This window comes from Trichomycterus rosablanca, chromosome 21 (genome assembly GCF_030014385.1).
Source record: "Trichomycterus rosablanca isolate fTriRos1 chromosome 21, fTriRos1.hap1, whole genome shotgun sequence".
Taxonomy (NCBI): domain Eukaryota; kingdom Metazoa; phylum Chordata; class Actinopteri; order Siluriformes; family Trichomycteridae; genus Trichomycterus; species Trichomycterus rosablanca.
Genome location: NC_086008.1, coordinates 3,175,703 through 3,193,684, shown reverse-complemented (window position 1 = coordinate 3,193,684; position 17,982 = coordinate 3,175,703). Strand labels below are relative to the sequence as shown.

Genomic DNA, 17,982 nt, shown 5'->3' with positions numbered 1-17,982 from the left:
TTAAAAGGAAATCCAGAAAAGTTTATTTTGATAGAAATGTTACATATTGATGGCGAGGAGGGGGTAAAACGATACAAAATAAAACTTACAATATGTGGTTTTGTACACAGTGGGGTGAAGAGAAGACGACAAAAAAGCAAACACAGATTCAAGTAAAAAAATAACTCGGAGAGGGTAATAAAAAGCAAGGCGGACAGATGTGCAGGTGATTTGCTAACCATGTATAAATATGGACTTGTAAATTAAAAAGACCATTTTAAAAATACACACTTTTACACAGGTTCTTCACTCGGCACATTTGAAAAGCTTTAGTAGGGCCTTTCTCTGCGCTCATGACGATCCCTGCGGAGAAAAACACAGTGAGACGTCCTTCCTACACTGTAAGGGCACATTCACATCATTGTAAGGTGCTGGGTCATGAGCATGCGACGCAGCAACACTTCAATCCTTTTTTACGATGCGTAGGCGTACCTCATGTCCATCTTTCCTGGTCCCATTCCTCTCCTCATTCCCCGCTCCATGGGCGGGCCGCCTCGGCTGCCGCCTCTGAATCCGCCGCGGTCCATTCCCCCTCTGCCCCCGCGGAAACCTCCGGGTTCACCTCCCCAGCCTCCACGCATACCGCCAGGGCCGCCGCGCTCGAACCCTCTGCCCCCACGGCCCATTCCACCTCGGCCACGGTCACCACCTAAAACGGGTACAGAAGATGTAGGATTAGACTCGAACCAGGTAGCATTTTCTATTTTTATATTCTTGAAAGCTGCTGTAACACTACAAATTTCCCCCCTGTGGGATAATAAGGCTCTTATATTTAGTTGCTTTTGATTACTGTGCACAGAAACTGTCAAATAGGGTATTTACATAGTGCAGGGAGTAGCAAGCACTAGCACATATTTATGAGTTAGATTTGCATCCTTCATCCCGGAAGGTCCACTACAAGTCCTGGGAGTTGCTATTTTTGGTTAATGGAAAATGAGCCAGTGCCTCAAGCTGGAATGGTCACATGACCACTCATCTAAGCACCAGTACCTACAGCACTGCCAGACAGAGCTCATCATCCAAAGCACAGCATCAGACTACAAGATGCCACAATTGGATGAGTTACTCATCTTTGAATATAGATACAGCTAAAATAGCTTTCATTTTAAAAAGGCAACCAAACACTTGATAGGCTTGTGTTACATCTCTAGATACTGTTGATGGATTTTCTAAGACCTATGCTTTCACATGGTTCCTTCAAGTCACACAGACAGTTTAATATCAAACCAAAGCATCGAGTTGTATGGAAAGAAGAGGGCGCATGCAAATAGCATTGCGTCGTCAGTGTGTACCTGGAGGGGGGCTCATGCCTTCTGGCCTTGGAGCTTTGCACTGGTTACATTCGGTCCTCCATGCAAAGTTTTGGTTACCACAGCCACTGCAAAAGAGCATGACGAAAAGCCAGGATAAACACACAACACCAAAGCAAACATTTGGCTATTGACATGCAAGTACACACGCATGCTGAATGGAGGAGGACTTACGGGCTCGCACATTCCCAGTCTCCGACTCTCTTTGGTACGTTGTTGCCACCCGGTGGACCACCGAAAGGCATGCCACCACGAGGGCCCCCACGGGGAGAAAATCCTCCCCTCTCTCCACCTCGACCCATGAAACCTGTAATTTGTTTATTAGGATTTTAGCGTCATGCTTTACAAACTGTGGTTACATCCATGACAGGAACGTTAGTCACTCATTACACAAGGTTTATCAGTTCACAAGTTGATATTAAACAGTCATGGACAATTTGCTTGTGTAAAGTGGTTGTGTACAAAACGATCAAACAAAATGGACACACACAAGCAGCTGATGGCACGAGTCGAGATTTACTGCCCACGCCACCAAAACGAGCTTTTATTGCTGACTGAGGTAATGACATTCAATAGGATTAAAAGAAATGGTGATTCAGCATGTCCAGAAAAGAGCCTGACTATAAAATATCAGCATCAATATCAAGAATGTTCTTTAGTTTTGGCCTCTGTTACTAAAACAGACTATCAATTATGAAAAAAAAATGAAAAAAAGGCTCTCGTCAGACTTTCCCGTCTGTACAGACTTCCATTTTATGCTGTTCTTCTGGTGCTAGACTTTGTTTATTAGGATTTTAATGTCATGTTTTACACTTCGGTTACAGTAGTTACTCATTATACAAGGTTCATCAGGTCACAAGGTTATATCAAACACAGTCATGGACAATTTTGTATCTTCAATTAACCTCACTTTCACGTCTTGGACTGTGGGTGGGAGTAAACCCACACAGAAAGGACCCGGACCGTCCCACCTGGGGGTCGAACCCAGGACCTTCTTGCTGTGAAGCGACAGTGCTACCAACTTAGCCACCGTGCCACCCGCTAAAGCCTTTAAAATAATTTACAGGTGACGGGTCTCCTCCCAAATAAATTGCTGGGTCTGTCGACTAGGCGTTTAAAAACAGACCCATTAAACATTGCGGCTACAGTTTCACAGCATTGAACTAAAACCTGAAAGAGAGATCCAGTTCATCTATGAGATTTCTGGTGGAAATCTGATAATCAGTACCTCCACGATCCATTGGTGGTCCTCCTCTCATAGGCATTCCTCCCCTCATCATCATGCCTTGTGGGTTCTTCCTCTTGGCCATGGACACGCTCAGCTTCCGCCCCTGGAACTCCTTACCTGGGATGGACAGAGGTGGAGGAGAATTAGGCATAAGAAATTAGGTTGTACATCAATGCCTACTGTTTAGGTCAGTGGCTTTAAATGAAACCTGTACAAATGCCATATTGGTCTCAAATAAGAGCTCAATACATTTCAAGACTAAGGCATAAGTCTCAATTTGTTCGATGTTTGGAAACTCCTCCCAGAGTTACACTCACCTCTAATCTAAAACATGTCAAATTTAATAAGGACACTAACCATTATGCTGTTCCACTGCAGCTCGAGCAAACTGAGGCTCCTCATAGGACAGAGTGGCGTCTCCCTTGGGTTTACCAGAATCTCGATCAGTGTAGATGTTGATTGCTGGCTGTCCTAAGCGACGATTCACCTACAAAAAAGAAACCAGTTACTTATTAATTTATTTATTAGGATCTTAGTCACGTTTTACACACTGGTTACATTCATGACAGGACAGATAGCTTACTGGTTGCACAAGATTCACCAGTCCAGGCATTTAATATCAAACAGTCATGGACAACTTTCTCTCTCTAATTCACTTTACTTGCACGCTTTTGTACTGTGGGAGGAAATCCATGCAGACATGGGGAGAACATGCAAACTCCACACAGAAAAGACCCAGACCACTCCACCTGTCGACTGAACCCAGGACCTTCTCGCTGTGCCACCCAGAGACCAGTGACGAAGCAGAAGCACAGACACGATCCATACATTTTAAATATCGGAGTATTGGCTCGGAATCAAAATAGATTTTGGCTGTTGGGTGTCCAAGACACTTGGTCTAGAGGGCAATGGCATCTGGTACAGACCAACATCAGGGTATTGTGGGTCAAACTGCAGTTCACTAATATTAAATGAGGTGATTATCTCACAACACATGGTGCATGAAGCCTGTGTAGTACTAGCAAGGACACTTGCCTAACACTTGCGCCCCTGTCTAACTCGTCCACTGTAGAAAGCGCCTACAGTATGAACACGGGGATCAGAACAATTGAAAAAGGTCAACTGGCCTGAAAAATCCTACCCCAAAAAGACCTGCTGGTAGTATCAGATACTAAAAGACTGAGTCCATGTGGTAAATATGGCATCTGGTATAGATCAGCAAAAGGGTACTGTGGGTCAAACTGCAGCTCAATAATATTAGTGAGGTGATTGTCACAACACATGGTGCATCAAACACTTGTGTTGTATTAAAGCTTCTACAGTATGAACACAGACAGAGCAATGGGTCCGGATGCACTAAACATACAGATGTTGAAAGACCTGCTGGTAATACTCTGGCATCAGATACCCAGACTGAGCCCATGTGGTAAACAGAGCTGTGGCGCTCACCCTGATTGCGCCGACATCTTTGAAGAACTCTGCCAAATCCTCCAACGTAACCTTCTCCGTGAGCCCAGTGATGTAAATGGCACAGTTTTCGGACTCGTTCTGCTCTGGGGGTCCTGAAGGAATTACACACGCAAGCCATTAACCTACTGTAAATAACTAAAGAAGCAAAAAGTAGAGGATACAATAAACACTTACCCTCACGCTCCATCCCAGGTCCTGGATTTCACACAGTTGAGAAAACAGAGGGAGAGAGAGAGAGAGAAAAGATACATTAAGTACAACAGAAATGAGGATGCATCGCTTACATCAGTATTTAGTAAATTAGCTGAACGTGTAAAGATATGGGTTGATTTTCGGGGCATTTTAGCAAGCCACACGCTTTTTTTTATTTTTTTATTTATTTATTTTTTTTAAAAATAAACCATGAAGACATTGGATTTTAAAAAAATACTTAAAGAACCCCATTTCAAATTCAAAACACCCAATCCTCAAAATCCATCAGACAAGTGGCACACCAGTGAAAATTCTCTTAAAAAGTATAAATATACTCAAAACTCAGAAGTAAGTAGCCAGTGTAATATACGCTGTAATAACTTACCACCAGGCCTACTGAAGCCACCTCTGTCTCCAGCCATGCTACGAACGAAGATGGTGAAATTCCATTTAGTCTTGAAACAAGGTGACCAACAAAATATGGACAAAGCTTTTTTCCTTTTTAACCCCCCAATAACACCAAATCGTAGGTGTGCTGATTAAACAAAACAGTATAATTCCACAAAAAACCTTATAAAATGTAAACGTACACAATCCCAAAAGAAAACCAAACATTTCTGAACAGATTCAAAGTGGATACATACATGTACATAAGGTTTAACCTATTAAATAAAAACCCTTTAACATTCAGCCAGTATACAAACAGAACTTCGTCAAAACCCGAGTTTCATTACAGCATATCCCACTCCAGACCTCAGGGCCCCACAATGGATTTTTCTTTCTTGGAAATAGATGGATTAACAGCTTAATTTAGCAGAAATGACCAATTTTTAAACTGAAGCACATACATCGAGTGCAAAATTAGTTGTATACAAATTTATTTCAACTCTGCATTTTTTGGTTATGAACACATCACCCTGATCAGGATCACAGTGAGTTAACACCAACAATATAAGAGTTTCTACATGGTGGTCAGTCTTAAGAATCCCATTTAACAAAATTAAATGTAAAAAATACCATATTGCAACAAATACTGGAAGTGTTGGTGTATTTCTAGTCCCACTAGCTAGCAGATCGCCTGAGAAGACTTTAAAACCAGAATCGACCCCAAACCAAGAGATAAACGATCCAAGTACACTTCGTTTTGATTCGCTTAAAGAAAACCATGAAGTAAAATCTTGGATTCCTGAGGGCCTGGTTGGGGAACACTATCAGAACATAATGATAAAAAAAGGTACATAAAAAGAAAAAACAGAGGTTAAAATAAACAATTCTTGAATTCAGCAAGTTCCCCTTCACCCATTTGAGCTGCTGGCTTTGAAATGGAAAGAAGAACCTAAAGTATTGATGTTCTTACATGGATCTCTGTTACCTGTAGCATACAAATATGACAAAGAATGTTAAAGACTTTAAAGTTTGCTTTGAAAACACTGTAAGCTGCTAAATATCTATTAAAAATACAAATTCTAGTGTACTAAAAGCTAAAAACGAAGCTAAAACAAATACAGTTACACAACACCTGTATAGATTTGTGCAGTCGCACATGCTTACCTTTTTATATTAGATTTAAAAATAATTTAAAAATTACTAACTTGTACATTGATCAGACGTGTGAGAAAGCTGCTCCTCTTGAGGTTTCTTCAAAAAGTGCTTGGACTTCAGTAACATTATAAAAAAAAAAAAAACCTTAAAAAAAAAAAGACCCTTCACCCACAAAATATGTACCCCTCCCTCCAAATCCATAAAACCACCACTAGTCAATTGACACCACCACACGATACCACCACACGATGCCACCACATTAAATTTAGATTAGATCAGAAAACCCTTAAACAGGCTTGTGGTCCACTCAGTAAGGCGACTTCTTAAAATATTAAACATCATGACCCGAAATGTTGGTTAATATGCTTGCTAACCTTTACAAAAATAAATGGCCCCTTGTCAAAATGTTTGTTTCCCTTTAAAAAGTAAAAAAGTTACAATATTTGTACAGACAAAGAAATTTCGATGTACATTGTTGTGTACTAATCAGCAGCCTATAAATAATAATGGCCCCAAAGACGACTTGAAAGCCAGCCACACACTCCGTGTCAGTATTAAGAAGAATAGAGTTACACGTGTGAGGATAAACTCAGCACACGAGTCATTAATTCATACATTAAAGGGTATAATGAATGAATTGGATGTCTAGCATATACCTTTACAAGAACCGTTAAACATCTTTCCTAGTGAATTCAGGTACACCGAACTCCAAAAGACGGATAAGATCTGTGAAGCACTTTTGAGGGTTTCGCCATGTTGAACATGGTATAATGCTGGCAACCGTATACATGTTCAAGGTAAAACAAGTTCACCTGCTTTAAAAGCAGAACAGGAAAAAAAACCCAGCAGTTACACAATCAGCCCAACAATAAACCCAGAAAAACACTTAGTCCTTACAACCTATAACCAAACCTGGCCACCCATCCTCCGTACAGTTTATATAAATTCCATGATAGTCAATTTAGAACCTGCAGATGTCCCATGATGTAAAAATCGATCAGGAGATTCTCCATACACATTGTGGATGGTACACTAGTTCGTTGCGTACATACTGATGAGGCCCAACACCCCATTGCAAGGGGTAAAGATAAATCACGATACCTGAAGCTTACATGGTTTGGTTTTGCAAATAAAATGCCCTAAATTCGATGACTTGCATGAACAAAAAATGTCTAAAGAAGTTAGAAACCTAAAGGTACATATACCCTGACCATTAAATCATTCGGTTACTTCACTGGCCTTTAGACGCCAGAAAAGCGTGACATAAATTGCCGTTACAAAGTAAAGACTGAACGTGTCTCAAAAAGGCTTTGCAGGGAACCTTGAACACCGATCCTGTGCAATAAATGAGGACTGTACATTTTAAATCAACATATAAAGGTGGTTTAATTGATAAAACACTAAATACTGCAGAAGTGTCATTTTGTACTTGGATTTCAGCGAGAACGCCTGTAGACTGACCAAGAGCAAAGAACATGCTGCCCCTTCCTTAGTCAGGTACAGAGGAAGTAATATGACCCATGCACAAATAAACCTTGATAACCCTATTATCCCTATTAAAAACTTTGTTACGTAAACCTTTTGTAGCTTACATTGAAAAGGAAATGAGGGGTTCTACACCCAAACAATGCAAGAAAGCTGCATGATGAGGCTAATAAATAAAAAAACCCTCAATTAAATAGAAACTATGGAAAGAAAAAAAAAAAAGGCCACCAGTTATGACAACTGTAGCCCGGCTTCTTTAAAAAAAAAGGCTTTAAAGGAGCTCGTCTGCACTCAGCGAAGTTGTGTGCAGGTTACTGACACACATTTGTGGCTCAAAAAACAAAAACAGGACAGATCAAAAGTGGCTAGTTAACCAGATCTGTATGTTCAGATCAGCCAATATCGGTACAAAATTTAAACTTACCCCATGCCTCCACGGCCCATTGGCCCACGTCCCCGTGGCCCCCCACGCATCCCTGCCCTGTCAAACCCTCCACGGCCGGCGCCGTCTCCTCCGTAACCTCCGCGTTGTGGGGGCTGAGAGCCACCGTAACCACCACCCTGGTTGTACCCGCCTGCAAAAATGGAAACAACCGGTCACCTCAATGGAAATAGTTAAGATTCGTGCAGTAAGAATGACCATTAAAATTAAGCTTCCAGTCAATTACACCAATAACTTCCACCAAGTACTATCCACAGAAAAGCACAGAAGCTTACTGTAGGCTCCAGACTGATCATAGCTGCTCTGAGGAGCTGTACCGGGCTGGCTGTACTGACCAGGTTGAGACTGACCATAAGAGCCATTGGACTGAGAAGCGTAGGGTGTGGATGAAGGCTGCTGGGATTGTCCTTGACCATAGGCAGCCTGCTGCTGTCCTCCGTAGCCAGGCTGCTGGGAGTAGCCACTTTGGGTGTAGGCGGCCTGACCACTCGCATTGTAGCTACTAGATAAAAAGGCAGATAAAGAGGTACATTAACCCAAATGTGGACTGTATTAGATTCATAGTTGTCTTAATATTCCTGTATGGTCCATCAGTAACTATATATGGTCTAAAGAGCTTATTCACTCTTTCTAGAACACCAGTCCATTGCAGGGTCTCTACTGTCTAGTCAAAGCACATGTTGTAGTGGTGGGGTCATATGCAGACAGCATAGCATGTCTTACGTGGATGGTACAGCTCTGAGACTTTCTCTGGCAGGTGAAAAGAGGCTTATGACTGTATGCATGTGTTTGAAGGGGAGCCCTCAGCCATGACAGGGTTAGGATTGGTTAGGGATTTATTATAATTCCAAGTATGAGTAGTTGTTGCCTTTCCTTAACATATTTAGGGTACTGCTTTATTGTGATGAGCACTTCTTGTAACTAGATAGAGTGAATAGCTAATCAGAATAGCCTGAAATCAGGGTTAATGCTGTTGTGCTACTAAAACGAGACACACAAGCACATCAAACAGCTAACACCATATGGCCACACTGCATGCAGCACTGGATTGCTACCCTGTCGATGTATTACGCCAGTAAGTGCAGGCACCTTGGCTGAGCGGAGGTGGCCTGCTGGCCGTATCCAGGATAAGCGGTCTGAGCGCTGTAGCCAGGCTGAGTGCCATATGCAGTCTGAGCAGGAGCAGCCGCAGTGGAGTTAGAATAGCTGCTCGTTCCGTAGCCCTGAGCAGGCTGACTGTAGCCCTGAGCTCCAGCTTGAGGAGTTCCATATGCAGCTGTGGGGGAGAGAAATCAAACACAGAAGCCATACGGTTCATTAACGATTGCAAGTAATATCACCAAGATCTTTTAATGTGCACATACATTAATCTGGTCATTATTGCTGCAGAGTAGACGTTAAAGCATTTGTGGACCAGTTGTGAACAAGCCCAGATATGCAACAAGAACTCATTGCCCATTTATTTAAGCAGAAAAATACGATCGTGATCACACCATGAGGGTGTCAGATTATATTACACAGTGCAACATTGCCCATTTTGATGCAGAATATCTCTCAACTTGAATTTTAAAGAAAAACTTAGCAAACTTTACACATTAGTTTACATGTGAAACTTAAAGGCAGCAGCACAACACAAACCTGGTGCAGCCGTCTGCCCATATGAGGCTGCATACTGTGGTTGCGCATATCCACCAGTAGAAGAGGCAGCCTGGCCGTAAGTGGAGTCAGTGGCTGCAGGCTGGGCATATGAACTGTAGTCCTGCTGGGGATAGCCCTGCTAATAAATGTAGGAAATTAAAAAAGGTAAGAAATAAGGAACAAGCCCTTCCTCTACAAGTTCTACAACAGAGTAACAGACCCCTTTAAGAATCTGGTGAAAGCTGTATGATCGCATCTAATTCATTACAAGACCCCAAGCTAAGAACCCTTGTCCTAGGAAAACATTTTACACCTCACATGCTGTACACATGGTGAATTCACACTAATAACTTCTAACACTAGATGGGACGATCGATCGGCTATGAATCGGTATCGGCCGATTTTTAATCAAAATATGCTATCGGCGATATTTCCTAAAAGTAGCCGATCCGATCGTGTGATATATAAAGATCACGTTAAGTTAACAGCTCAGTGGATCGATCCAGACTTTGAGCTACGAAGCACCAACCATCACATCACCATTCATCAACCATCGTACAGAAACCATCGTGAAAGCTCTTACGATGTAATTTTGCTGATTGTAATATTTACTTTAAAAAGATAATTCAACCCGGTCACATCTGAGTCGATTCTATCAGCACGTTATATAAACTCCTGGTTCACTTTGGTAAATCGTAAGCGGTTCTTACTTGTGATGTAGATGAGAACAGAAAACGTTACAGAGCCAATCAGAGGCAAAAGTTTATTCATTACCAAATTCGTTAGTTCAGGATCATCTGCTGAACTTTTAGCTCCTTAGACGGAACGAGTCTGACGGTCGGTTACAGATCTGTGGTAGTAACAGTTTAATGAAGCTTTTTAATGTAAGAGAGTCACACAGAATGTTCTGTAGTAGTTGGTGTTTACTGTTATTAATTAAATGTCGTGGTTTTAAATAAACACGGAGAGATAACCGAGAAGAGAAACTTACGCTTCGCGAAAAATGACTTAAAATCAATGAATCACTTATAGCGATACAGTGAACAAAGCGTCTCTTCTAAAGGCGCACACACACACACACGCGCGCGCTGCTCCGGTTTATCTTCACTGTGAGGCTCTTTTTAAGTTTATTTATTTTATTTACTGCTACCCCCCCCCGATCGCAATCGGCTATCGGCCGATGTCCCTGAAAGGAGATCGGAATCGGTGCCAAAAACCCCGATCGTCCCATCTCTATCTAACACAGTTAATCACTATTGTTAAAAATTACCTGTGCTGTTTGTCCATATCCCTGTGCAGGCTGGGCTGCGTATGAACCATACCTAAGGGGGGAAAAACATTTACTCAATGCGAAGTCAATTTAAAGATGCTGACAATTGACCTAAAATTAAAGCCAAGACAGCTCTTATGGCAAAAGCAAAAAGCACTTCAGTGCAAAGAAATAAAACAAACTTACGCCTGTTGAGCCCCAGACTGATTGTAGCCACTGTAATCTAAAAAATATATAAAATGTACAAGTTAGATACATCTTAATGTTCAATTTCCCATTGTGTTAATTATTTACAATACATGATGCACATGTATGTAATTATGATGTGTACAATGGGAGGTCTTGCTTTGTTACTGAGGATTTAAACAGACATTCCATTTATTTATAGTAATTCTAAAGAAACAAAGCGAACAGAAACACCGACCCAGTGATTCTGGAACCCAAACTATTAAGTGAATTGTGTGGCAACATCCACAGCCAGATGACTGCATTGGAGCATGGCCGAGTTTACAGACGTGTACCCATTTTAGTCTGACCTTCATAAAGTCAGAACAGGGAGCTAAACAACCAGCTACTTGTATCCAAGGTAATTGGCAATCTTGATCAAACTCAGCAAGCAATGAAGAGTAAAGGTTGTCCACAGGGACACCACAATGTCAATCTGGTGGTGGGGCTTGAGCCAGTGACCTTTTGAATACTACTCAACTGGTGAGCTACCATTACCCTACAACACAGCCAAAATGCCATCTATGTATATTAGTTGCAGATCACTATAAAGGCACTTTTGTTTTAAAGATTGTAAATAATTTATGATTTTTACTGCTACTATTTTCCTATACTGCTGCTACTACTACCTCTGTTGGAGAGATACAATACAAAATTTCATTGCACACGTGTATAGTGACAGATTCTACTTTATAAAGAGTCTATTCTAATACCCCAGTTTGTTTTTACCTACCAGTACACCCTTTATGTTACAGATTAATACATAAATGAACTGGACCATAATAAAAATGAACCTATAATAATAATACCACAAAGATAATAACTTGATCACCTGTTCCACAATTTACACGTAGTAATGTTCTTATTTGCACAGCTTTAATTGCACAATTTATGTAACTGCACCTCTAGGCTCCCTCCTTTTCAGTTTTTATTTTTTGTTCTGTTAGATGTTTTATATTCTAATTTTTTTAATTATTATATTCCATTTTCTTTTTTTATATATATTTTGTAGATTTTATATCTTAATTCTTATTCTTTCCTACCCCATTGTAATGTCGTTGTGTGATTGATGTTCGTAATAATTGTAATTGCTGCTACACCGCAATTTCCCTTCGTGGATCAATAAAGTAAAATCAATCAATAAATAATGTTCAACCAAATGCGTTCAGATACATCAAAATTTCACTAATTATTATTATTATTAAATGAAGCACAGCTAAAACTAGTGACTTAATTACAACGTGTCATACACGTGTTTACAGACGAAAACACCATTGTATTTGTGGCTTAAGTTTTTGCTCATATATTGTGTTCACTTGTGCTAATGTTTGAGTTTGACTAAGACTAAAAGTAGGCAACTAAAAAAAGCTTAGAAAAAAATAATAAAAGACAAACAGCGTATCAAGTTGCTTTCTGTATACAGTAGAATACATTGGGCGGGAGAACAAACACCCAGCTGAATGGAGCTTAATATACAATGAGTTAATACCGCTTATAAACCTCTACATTTAACATATACATCTTATTTTAGTAGTTCTGGTTTGTTTAAAGAAAGAAAGTATTATTCACATCTCAAGGCGTCGATCTACTTTAAATGTTCGGCACGTGCCGAACAATAGCTAAGCTAAGAATTCAATTCTCTTTTTTTTAGTTAATATTTAGCGTGTGGGCATCATACAGAATATATAAATGATATATATTTTATAAAGTTTTAAAAGATACAAAAAACAGTTAATATAAATATTTAAACATGAACTGCTTGAGTCGCTAATCCGGCTAATTAGCCTAATGTTCGCTATGGCGACGGCCCAACGACCATACTAACGTACTTACATACTACATAGTACGAATCAACTCTAACGAGAACAATCCATACTACACTACCGTCGCATACTATGAAGTACGCTAGTATACTACTACTACTACTAGCAACGAAGGCCGCGTTTGACCTAACAATTACCGGTAAACGGTTGTATTTCATCCCCAAGGCTAATTTAACTTCCATAAACGAGCTATGTAACACATATATTGACTCATTTCTACGTTTGATACACGCTATTGGTACAGAAAATACATTTTATCCAAAATAAAACTTGGGCCGACTTACTAGTAACCGAAGCCATTTCTGCCTCTACCGTTGGTCTAAACTGCGCATGCGTTGTGCGAACATCGGCTTATGTAGCGTGTCATTCAAACCTAATGCGCACGCGCACGGTCAAATCAAGGAGCAAACCAAACATTGATTGTAGGGGTGCGAAACAATAGGAAAGACCCCAGTGCAAAACTGACCATTTATTAGTTAAAAAGGAAACAAGTCTTCTACGTAATACGTACTTTAAAATCGATATGTGACGCTATTTATACAGTGATTTCTACATTTTCCTACGTTCCGATAAAAAGTACACTTACATTTGCATTCCTGAATGGACTCGGCCAACAGAAATGAATCGTGCAGGATTTGTCGTTCCGACTCTTTCACGGTGAGTCGTATTCTAATGATTCAGTGATTAAATTCTCTAAGACGAATGGGACTTCCAACAAGCTCATGGTCAAAAATCCACAGTTTTTAATATGTAGGTTTAATCTCGGTAAGGATTTATGTAAACAAAAATTACTGGAAATAAATAATTATTGTATTTGTAAATTTGGTTCAAAGAACCGACTCTTTTAAGTACGAGTCAATACGAAAGTGAATCTCGCTGTCAGAATGAGCAAATGTTAAAATTCGAGTGTTTTAATCAGAATATATAAATACCCAGGTTTTTATTACTGTCGTTTTTTGTACTATCGTATATATATTGTTCTTACACATCAGATAAGCTTGCTTGTGTGTAGAAGCGTTATGTAGCATGCAGCTAGCTGTTATTATTATGGTTACATGTGTGTGCAGGTTGATGAACTGGGTCAGGTTTATATTTGTATGATATGTTTGTTGTAACTGATCAGAAGATCCCCATGCTGGTGTACAATGTTTCCATGGTTGTGGTTTGGATCCAGTCGTCCCAGTGTGTGTAGTGCCACAATACTTATTCTGATCCTCATTCTGCTGGTTTGGCTGTGTGGAATCCATGCCAGCCTCAGTTTAGGACCAGGAGGAGAATTTCCTGAGCTTTATGGTAAGTTCATCCAATTTATCTCACTTGCACGTCTTTGGACTGTGGGAGGAAACCAGAGCACCCGGAGGAAACCCACGCAGACACGGGGAGAACATGCAAACTCCACACAGAAAGGACCCAGACCGCCCCACCTGGGGATCGAACCCAGGACCTTCTTGCTGTGAGGTGACAGTACTACCCACTTAGCCACCGTGCCGCCCCTTGTTTGGGTGAAACCATCCATACTGCTCCACAATAGATACAGGTTAAAAATTGACATAAACTTGTACAGCACACATAAATAAGGCCTGCATGGTGCTCAAAAAGTAAAAAAAATGGCATGATCTCAGGTTCTGTGATGTTAAATGTGGGCTTTTTGATTTTAATCGTAATTTGCTGATGTAAAAAGCTTTATGTCTGGTGTTTTGTGTAATGGTAAGTGGTTAAACTAACTGTGTCCTATTGCACATTAGTCCCCAGTCTGGGAAGGTTTGGGGACGTATTTTTAATGTACCATACTAGTTCTTTATTGTGTTCACAGACTTCATCTTCTACGCGTTGAGTAATGAAGAGTTCACATCGCTCCTGCACAACACTGTCCTGTTGGTGTGCCTCGGACCGCATCAGGAGAAACGATGGGGCACATTTAGCTTTCTCATCCTCTCCCTGCTCTCTACAGTACTCCTACCACCCATTTATGCCCTCTTCCTCTTCGTGACGGGGGATGAAGCTAGCCGAATCTGCGGCTACTCGGGTACCCTGATGGCACTGTTGGCTGCCCAGTGTCGGCAGGTCAAACAGAGACGGGTCCTGCGCTGTCTACCTCCCTGGTCTGTGCCTTGGCTGCTCTTATTGCTTGATCTGTTCTTGCTGCCGAGCGTGCCAGGACTGCTGCACTTCTACGCCATCTGCCTGGGCCTAAACTGTATCCTTTACTTTGTATAATGTCATTCTGTTTGAGGTACATCAAATAGAATTGATAGATTGTTTTGGAACGTGTGAGAAACTGGTGAAGGAGAATGTCAAATTCTTACAGTGACTGGAGATGTGTATTAAACTCAGGTCCCACATGGCCGAGTGGTACTTTTTACTTAGTATTTTAGGGTGGCACAGTGACATAGCAGGTAATGTGGGTGCTGCAAAGCATCTTAAACTTAACCTTGTTACTGATAGTGAGTTTGACATGTTCTCACCATGTCTAGGTAATCTAATTTTCTCTTTGAAACTCTGAACTGGATGAATTGGAGGTGCCAAGTGATAGACTGGTGCCCTGACTAGACTTAATTTACATCTTGCAGCCACTGTTTTCAGAGCCACTGTGACCCTGATGAATATATCTGCTCCTGGATGTAACATTCTGATATTACAGAACAATTCTTAACATACTTACCAGACAGCTCTGAGTTCATCAAATTCCTGCAACGGATAGAAGGTCTCGGTGTGTGCGCCTGCCTGCCGTCATGGGCGTTCATTCCTGGTGTCTCCTACCTACCCAGCTATCAGCTGCCCACCTACACGAGCCCTACACAAAGGTTATCGCTTGCTTGCAAATAAGTAGCCTAAACGATTAACATGTATGTACTGTATGTTTACATAAACCTGTACGTGTCAGGATTTTAATGATTTCTGCAACTGTGAGAAATCAGTTGCAGCACAATGAGCTGGAAGCTTCTGCACGAGAAGAACGGGTGAAGATTCCACAAGAAAACATCAGATTGTGTTTGTTACTAGACTTGTAATGGAAAGGTTGCTGGTTCAAGCACAACCACTGCCAGGTTTCCACTGTTGGGCCCTTGAGCAAGGCCCTTCTCTCAATTGTTTAGACAGTTTACTGTCACAGTACAGTACACACGCACACAGGCACATTTACATTTAGCAGATGCCTTTATCCAGAGCGACTTACAGTACTTTGACAGTTTACAGTCTGAGCAATTGAAGGGTTAAGGGCCTTGCTCATGGGCCCAACAGCAGCAACCTGGTAATAGTGGGGCTTGAACCATCAACCTTCTGATTACTAGTCCAGTACCTTAACCACTAGGCTACAACTGCCCATAGTGACTGTAAGTCATTAATTAAAAGCATATAAATAGGCAAAAAGATGTTCCATGAAGTACTAAGGCTGGGGGTTGGATAATAATAAACATGGACATCAGTATTTTGTATTCATCATAAAATAATATTGAATATTATGGTTGGGTGATTACTTTTGATTGCAACTGTTCATGTCCCTTAGAGGTGTATGTAAACTTTTGACCTCAACTATATTTCATACATGACATTCGTGTAAGCTGATGTCTCTGACCTACCTGCTCTTGTTTGTGTTTAAGACCTGAACCTTACACTGAGGCTGCTCGTTTGGGACTGGCAGCGACTAGCAGGTCCCAGTTGGAAGATCACTCCCACGCTCAACCATGGGCGCACAGCGTACCTGAATGGCACTACGAGCCTGTTATGGAAACAGATACACAGCTATTAGATGAGGAGTTGCTAAGAGTGGGGATAATGGCATCGCTGCAGGACGCTCCTGAGGGTGCAGCAGATAAAATGGAGGTGTCCAAATCCTCGGTTTCGTCAATAAGGTTTGTTTTCATTTCATTTTTAACTACCGCTTTGTATTGGTCAGGGTTGCAGCAGGTCCTATTCTACCGGGAACCACCGGGCAAGGGCGCTAATCCATTTACACTGTCCCCTTCCTTTTAGACACAGCCAGTCATGTCTGTGTAGACGCTGGCTGGCCGACAGCACTACTGCGTCTCCTGAGCACCCAATGGGGATTGCATGCATAACATTTATAATATAAATGTTTAGAGTATAGTATATAAAATATACATTTACATTTTTTTCATTTAGCAGATGCTTTTATCCAAAGCGACTTACAGTATTTAGTCCAAGCAAATGAGGGTTAAGGACCTTGCTCAAGGGCCCAACAGTGGCATCCTGGTAGTGGTGGGGTTTGAACCAGCAACCTTTTGCTTACAAGTCGCTGGGCTACAACTGCCCTGTGCTACAGATATACCAACCCTCTACCACTTAGATCTGGCATTCCAATCTCAGTGGTGCTATTGGCTGGTCGGACGTCTACACTGACATGATTGGTGGCCAAACAGCCTAACCACTGGGTGGTGCACTTGTCAGTGCGCTCTTAATGCCGGTCACAAACCTGATCATGTTTGCAGACCAATATGATCCGCTGTGGTGACCCATAAAGATATACAGGATCAACCAATTAAAAAATAGTAATATTTTCTATATTGCTTACAGACTGCAGCAGCTGCAGAAGATGGGATTTCCTACAGAGAAAGCCGTGGTGGCGCTGGCTGCTACACCAAATCTGGACGGAGCCATTTCTCTGCTCATAGATGACCAGGTCGGGGACGATACAGTGGTCATCTCCAAAGGGAAAAAGACGCCAAGTACATAACACAAGAGTTCTCAGTTCTTGTTACTGCTGGATCTCATGTGGAACAAAGTAAATAATGTGAGGTAGAAAAGAGAACTTCCAGAAAAGTTGGGACATTTTGTACTACAGCGAAAAGATTCCCAGTGTTTTCACTGATCAGCTTTATTGTATTTTGTAAATATAAATACATTTACAATTTGATTTCTTCAGTAAACTCCAAAAAGTTGGGACAGAGGCAAAGCGGGTAAGATACTCAGGTTACAGTGGTTCGAAACATTCCACAATGTAGGTTACCTGGTAATAGGCACGGGACTCATGATTGGGTATAAAAGGAGGATCTATCAAAGGTGCAGCATCTGCAAGTACAGACGGGTCAGTTCAAAATGAACATTCTTAGTGCAAGACTGCAAATAATTCAGGTCTTTCACCATCTTCTGTACATTATATTGTGAAAAGATTCACTAACTTCAGAGAAAATGTAAAAAAATATTTGTGTTCCATTTTACAAAATGTCCCAACTTTTCTGGACATAGTGTTTATTATATATTATTCTGAGTTGAACCGTATGGGACTTGAATGTTTAGGTAACGGGTAAAAGTATTTGAATTGCATTCTATCTAAAGCAAATAAAATGAAGTGTTATTTA

General features: G+C 41.1%; 2 protein-coding genes across 8 annotated transcripts; one reads left to right on the top strand and one right to left on the bottom strand.

Annotated features, from left to right (window-relative positions):
* Positions 1–12,988, bottom strand: ewsr1b (EWS RNA-binding protein 1b). 7 transcript variants are annotated; one of them, XM_063017499.1, is made up of 16 exons: positions 12,949–12,988; positions 10,803–10,839; positions 10,617–10,668; positions 9,347–9,485; positions 8,798–8,984; positions 7,984–8,207; positions 7,691–7,841; positions 4,625–4,662; positions 4,222–4,242; positions 4,027–4,139; positions 2,935–3,064; positions 2,578–2,694; positions 1,524–1,656; positions 1,332–1,417; positions 472–688; positions 1–342 (listed from the first exon to the last, which is right to left on the bottom strand). In XM_063017499.1, the coding sequence occupies exons 1-16, from the start codon at positions 12,962–12,964 to the stop codon at positions 309–311; spliced, it is 1,695 nt and encodes a 564-aa protein (XP_062873569.1). In that variant the 5' UTR covers positions 12,965–12,988; the 3' UTR covers positions 1–308. The 7 variants fall into 7 exon arrangements, with proteins under 7 accessions (XP_062873569.1, XP_062873566.1, XP_062873568.1 ...); XM_063017496.1 differs by having other exon boundaries at positions 7,984–8,210; positions 12,949–12,979; XM_063017498.1 differs by having other exon boundaries at positions 8,044–8,210; positions 12,949–12,979.
* Positions 12,989–13,809: 821 nt separating this feature from the next.
* Positions 13,810–17,982, top strand: rhbdd3 (rhomboid domain containing 3). The gene is made up of 5 exons (XM_063017718.1): positions 13,810–13,957; positions 14,478–14,861; positions 15,330–15,468; positions 16,264–16,515; positions 17,198–17,982. Exons 1-5 carry the CDS (start codon positions 13,810–13,812, stop codon positions 17,355–17,357), a joined length of 1,083 nt encoding a protein of 360 aa, XP_062873788.1. The 3' UTR covers positions 17,358–17,982.

Coding starts and splice junctions, on each gene's coding strand:
- ewsr1b (XM_063017496.1), bottom strand. Junction 7,842..7,983: donor TGATCAGTCTGGAGCCTACA/GTAAGCTTCTGT, acceptor CCATTTTTGCAG/GCGGGTACAACCAGGGTGGT. Junction 689..1,331: donor AGGCATGAGCCCCCCTCCAG/GTACACACTGAC, acceptor TACCCGTTTTAG/GTGGTGACCGTGGCCGAGGT.
- rhbdd3 (XM_063017718.1), top strand. CDS start 13,810: ATGTTTCCATGGTTGTGGTTTGGATCCAGTCGTCCCAGTGTGTGTAGT. Junction 13,958..14,477: donor AGAATTTCCTGAGCTTTATG/GTAAGTTCATCC, acceptor TTGTGTTCACAG/ACTTCATCTTCTACGCGTTG. Junction 14,862..15,329: donor CATCTGCCTGGGCCTAAACT/GTATCCTTTACT, acceptor CATACTTACCAG/ACAGCTCTGAGTTCATCAAA.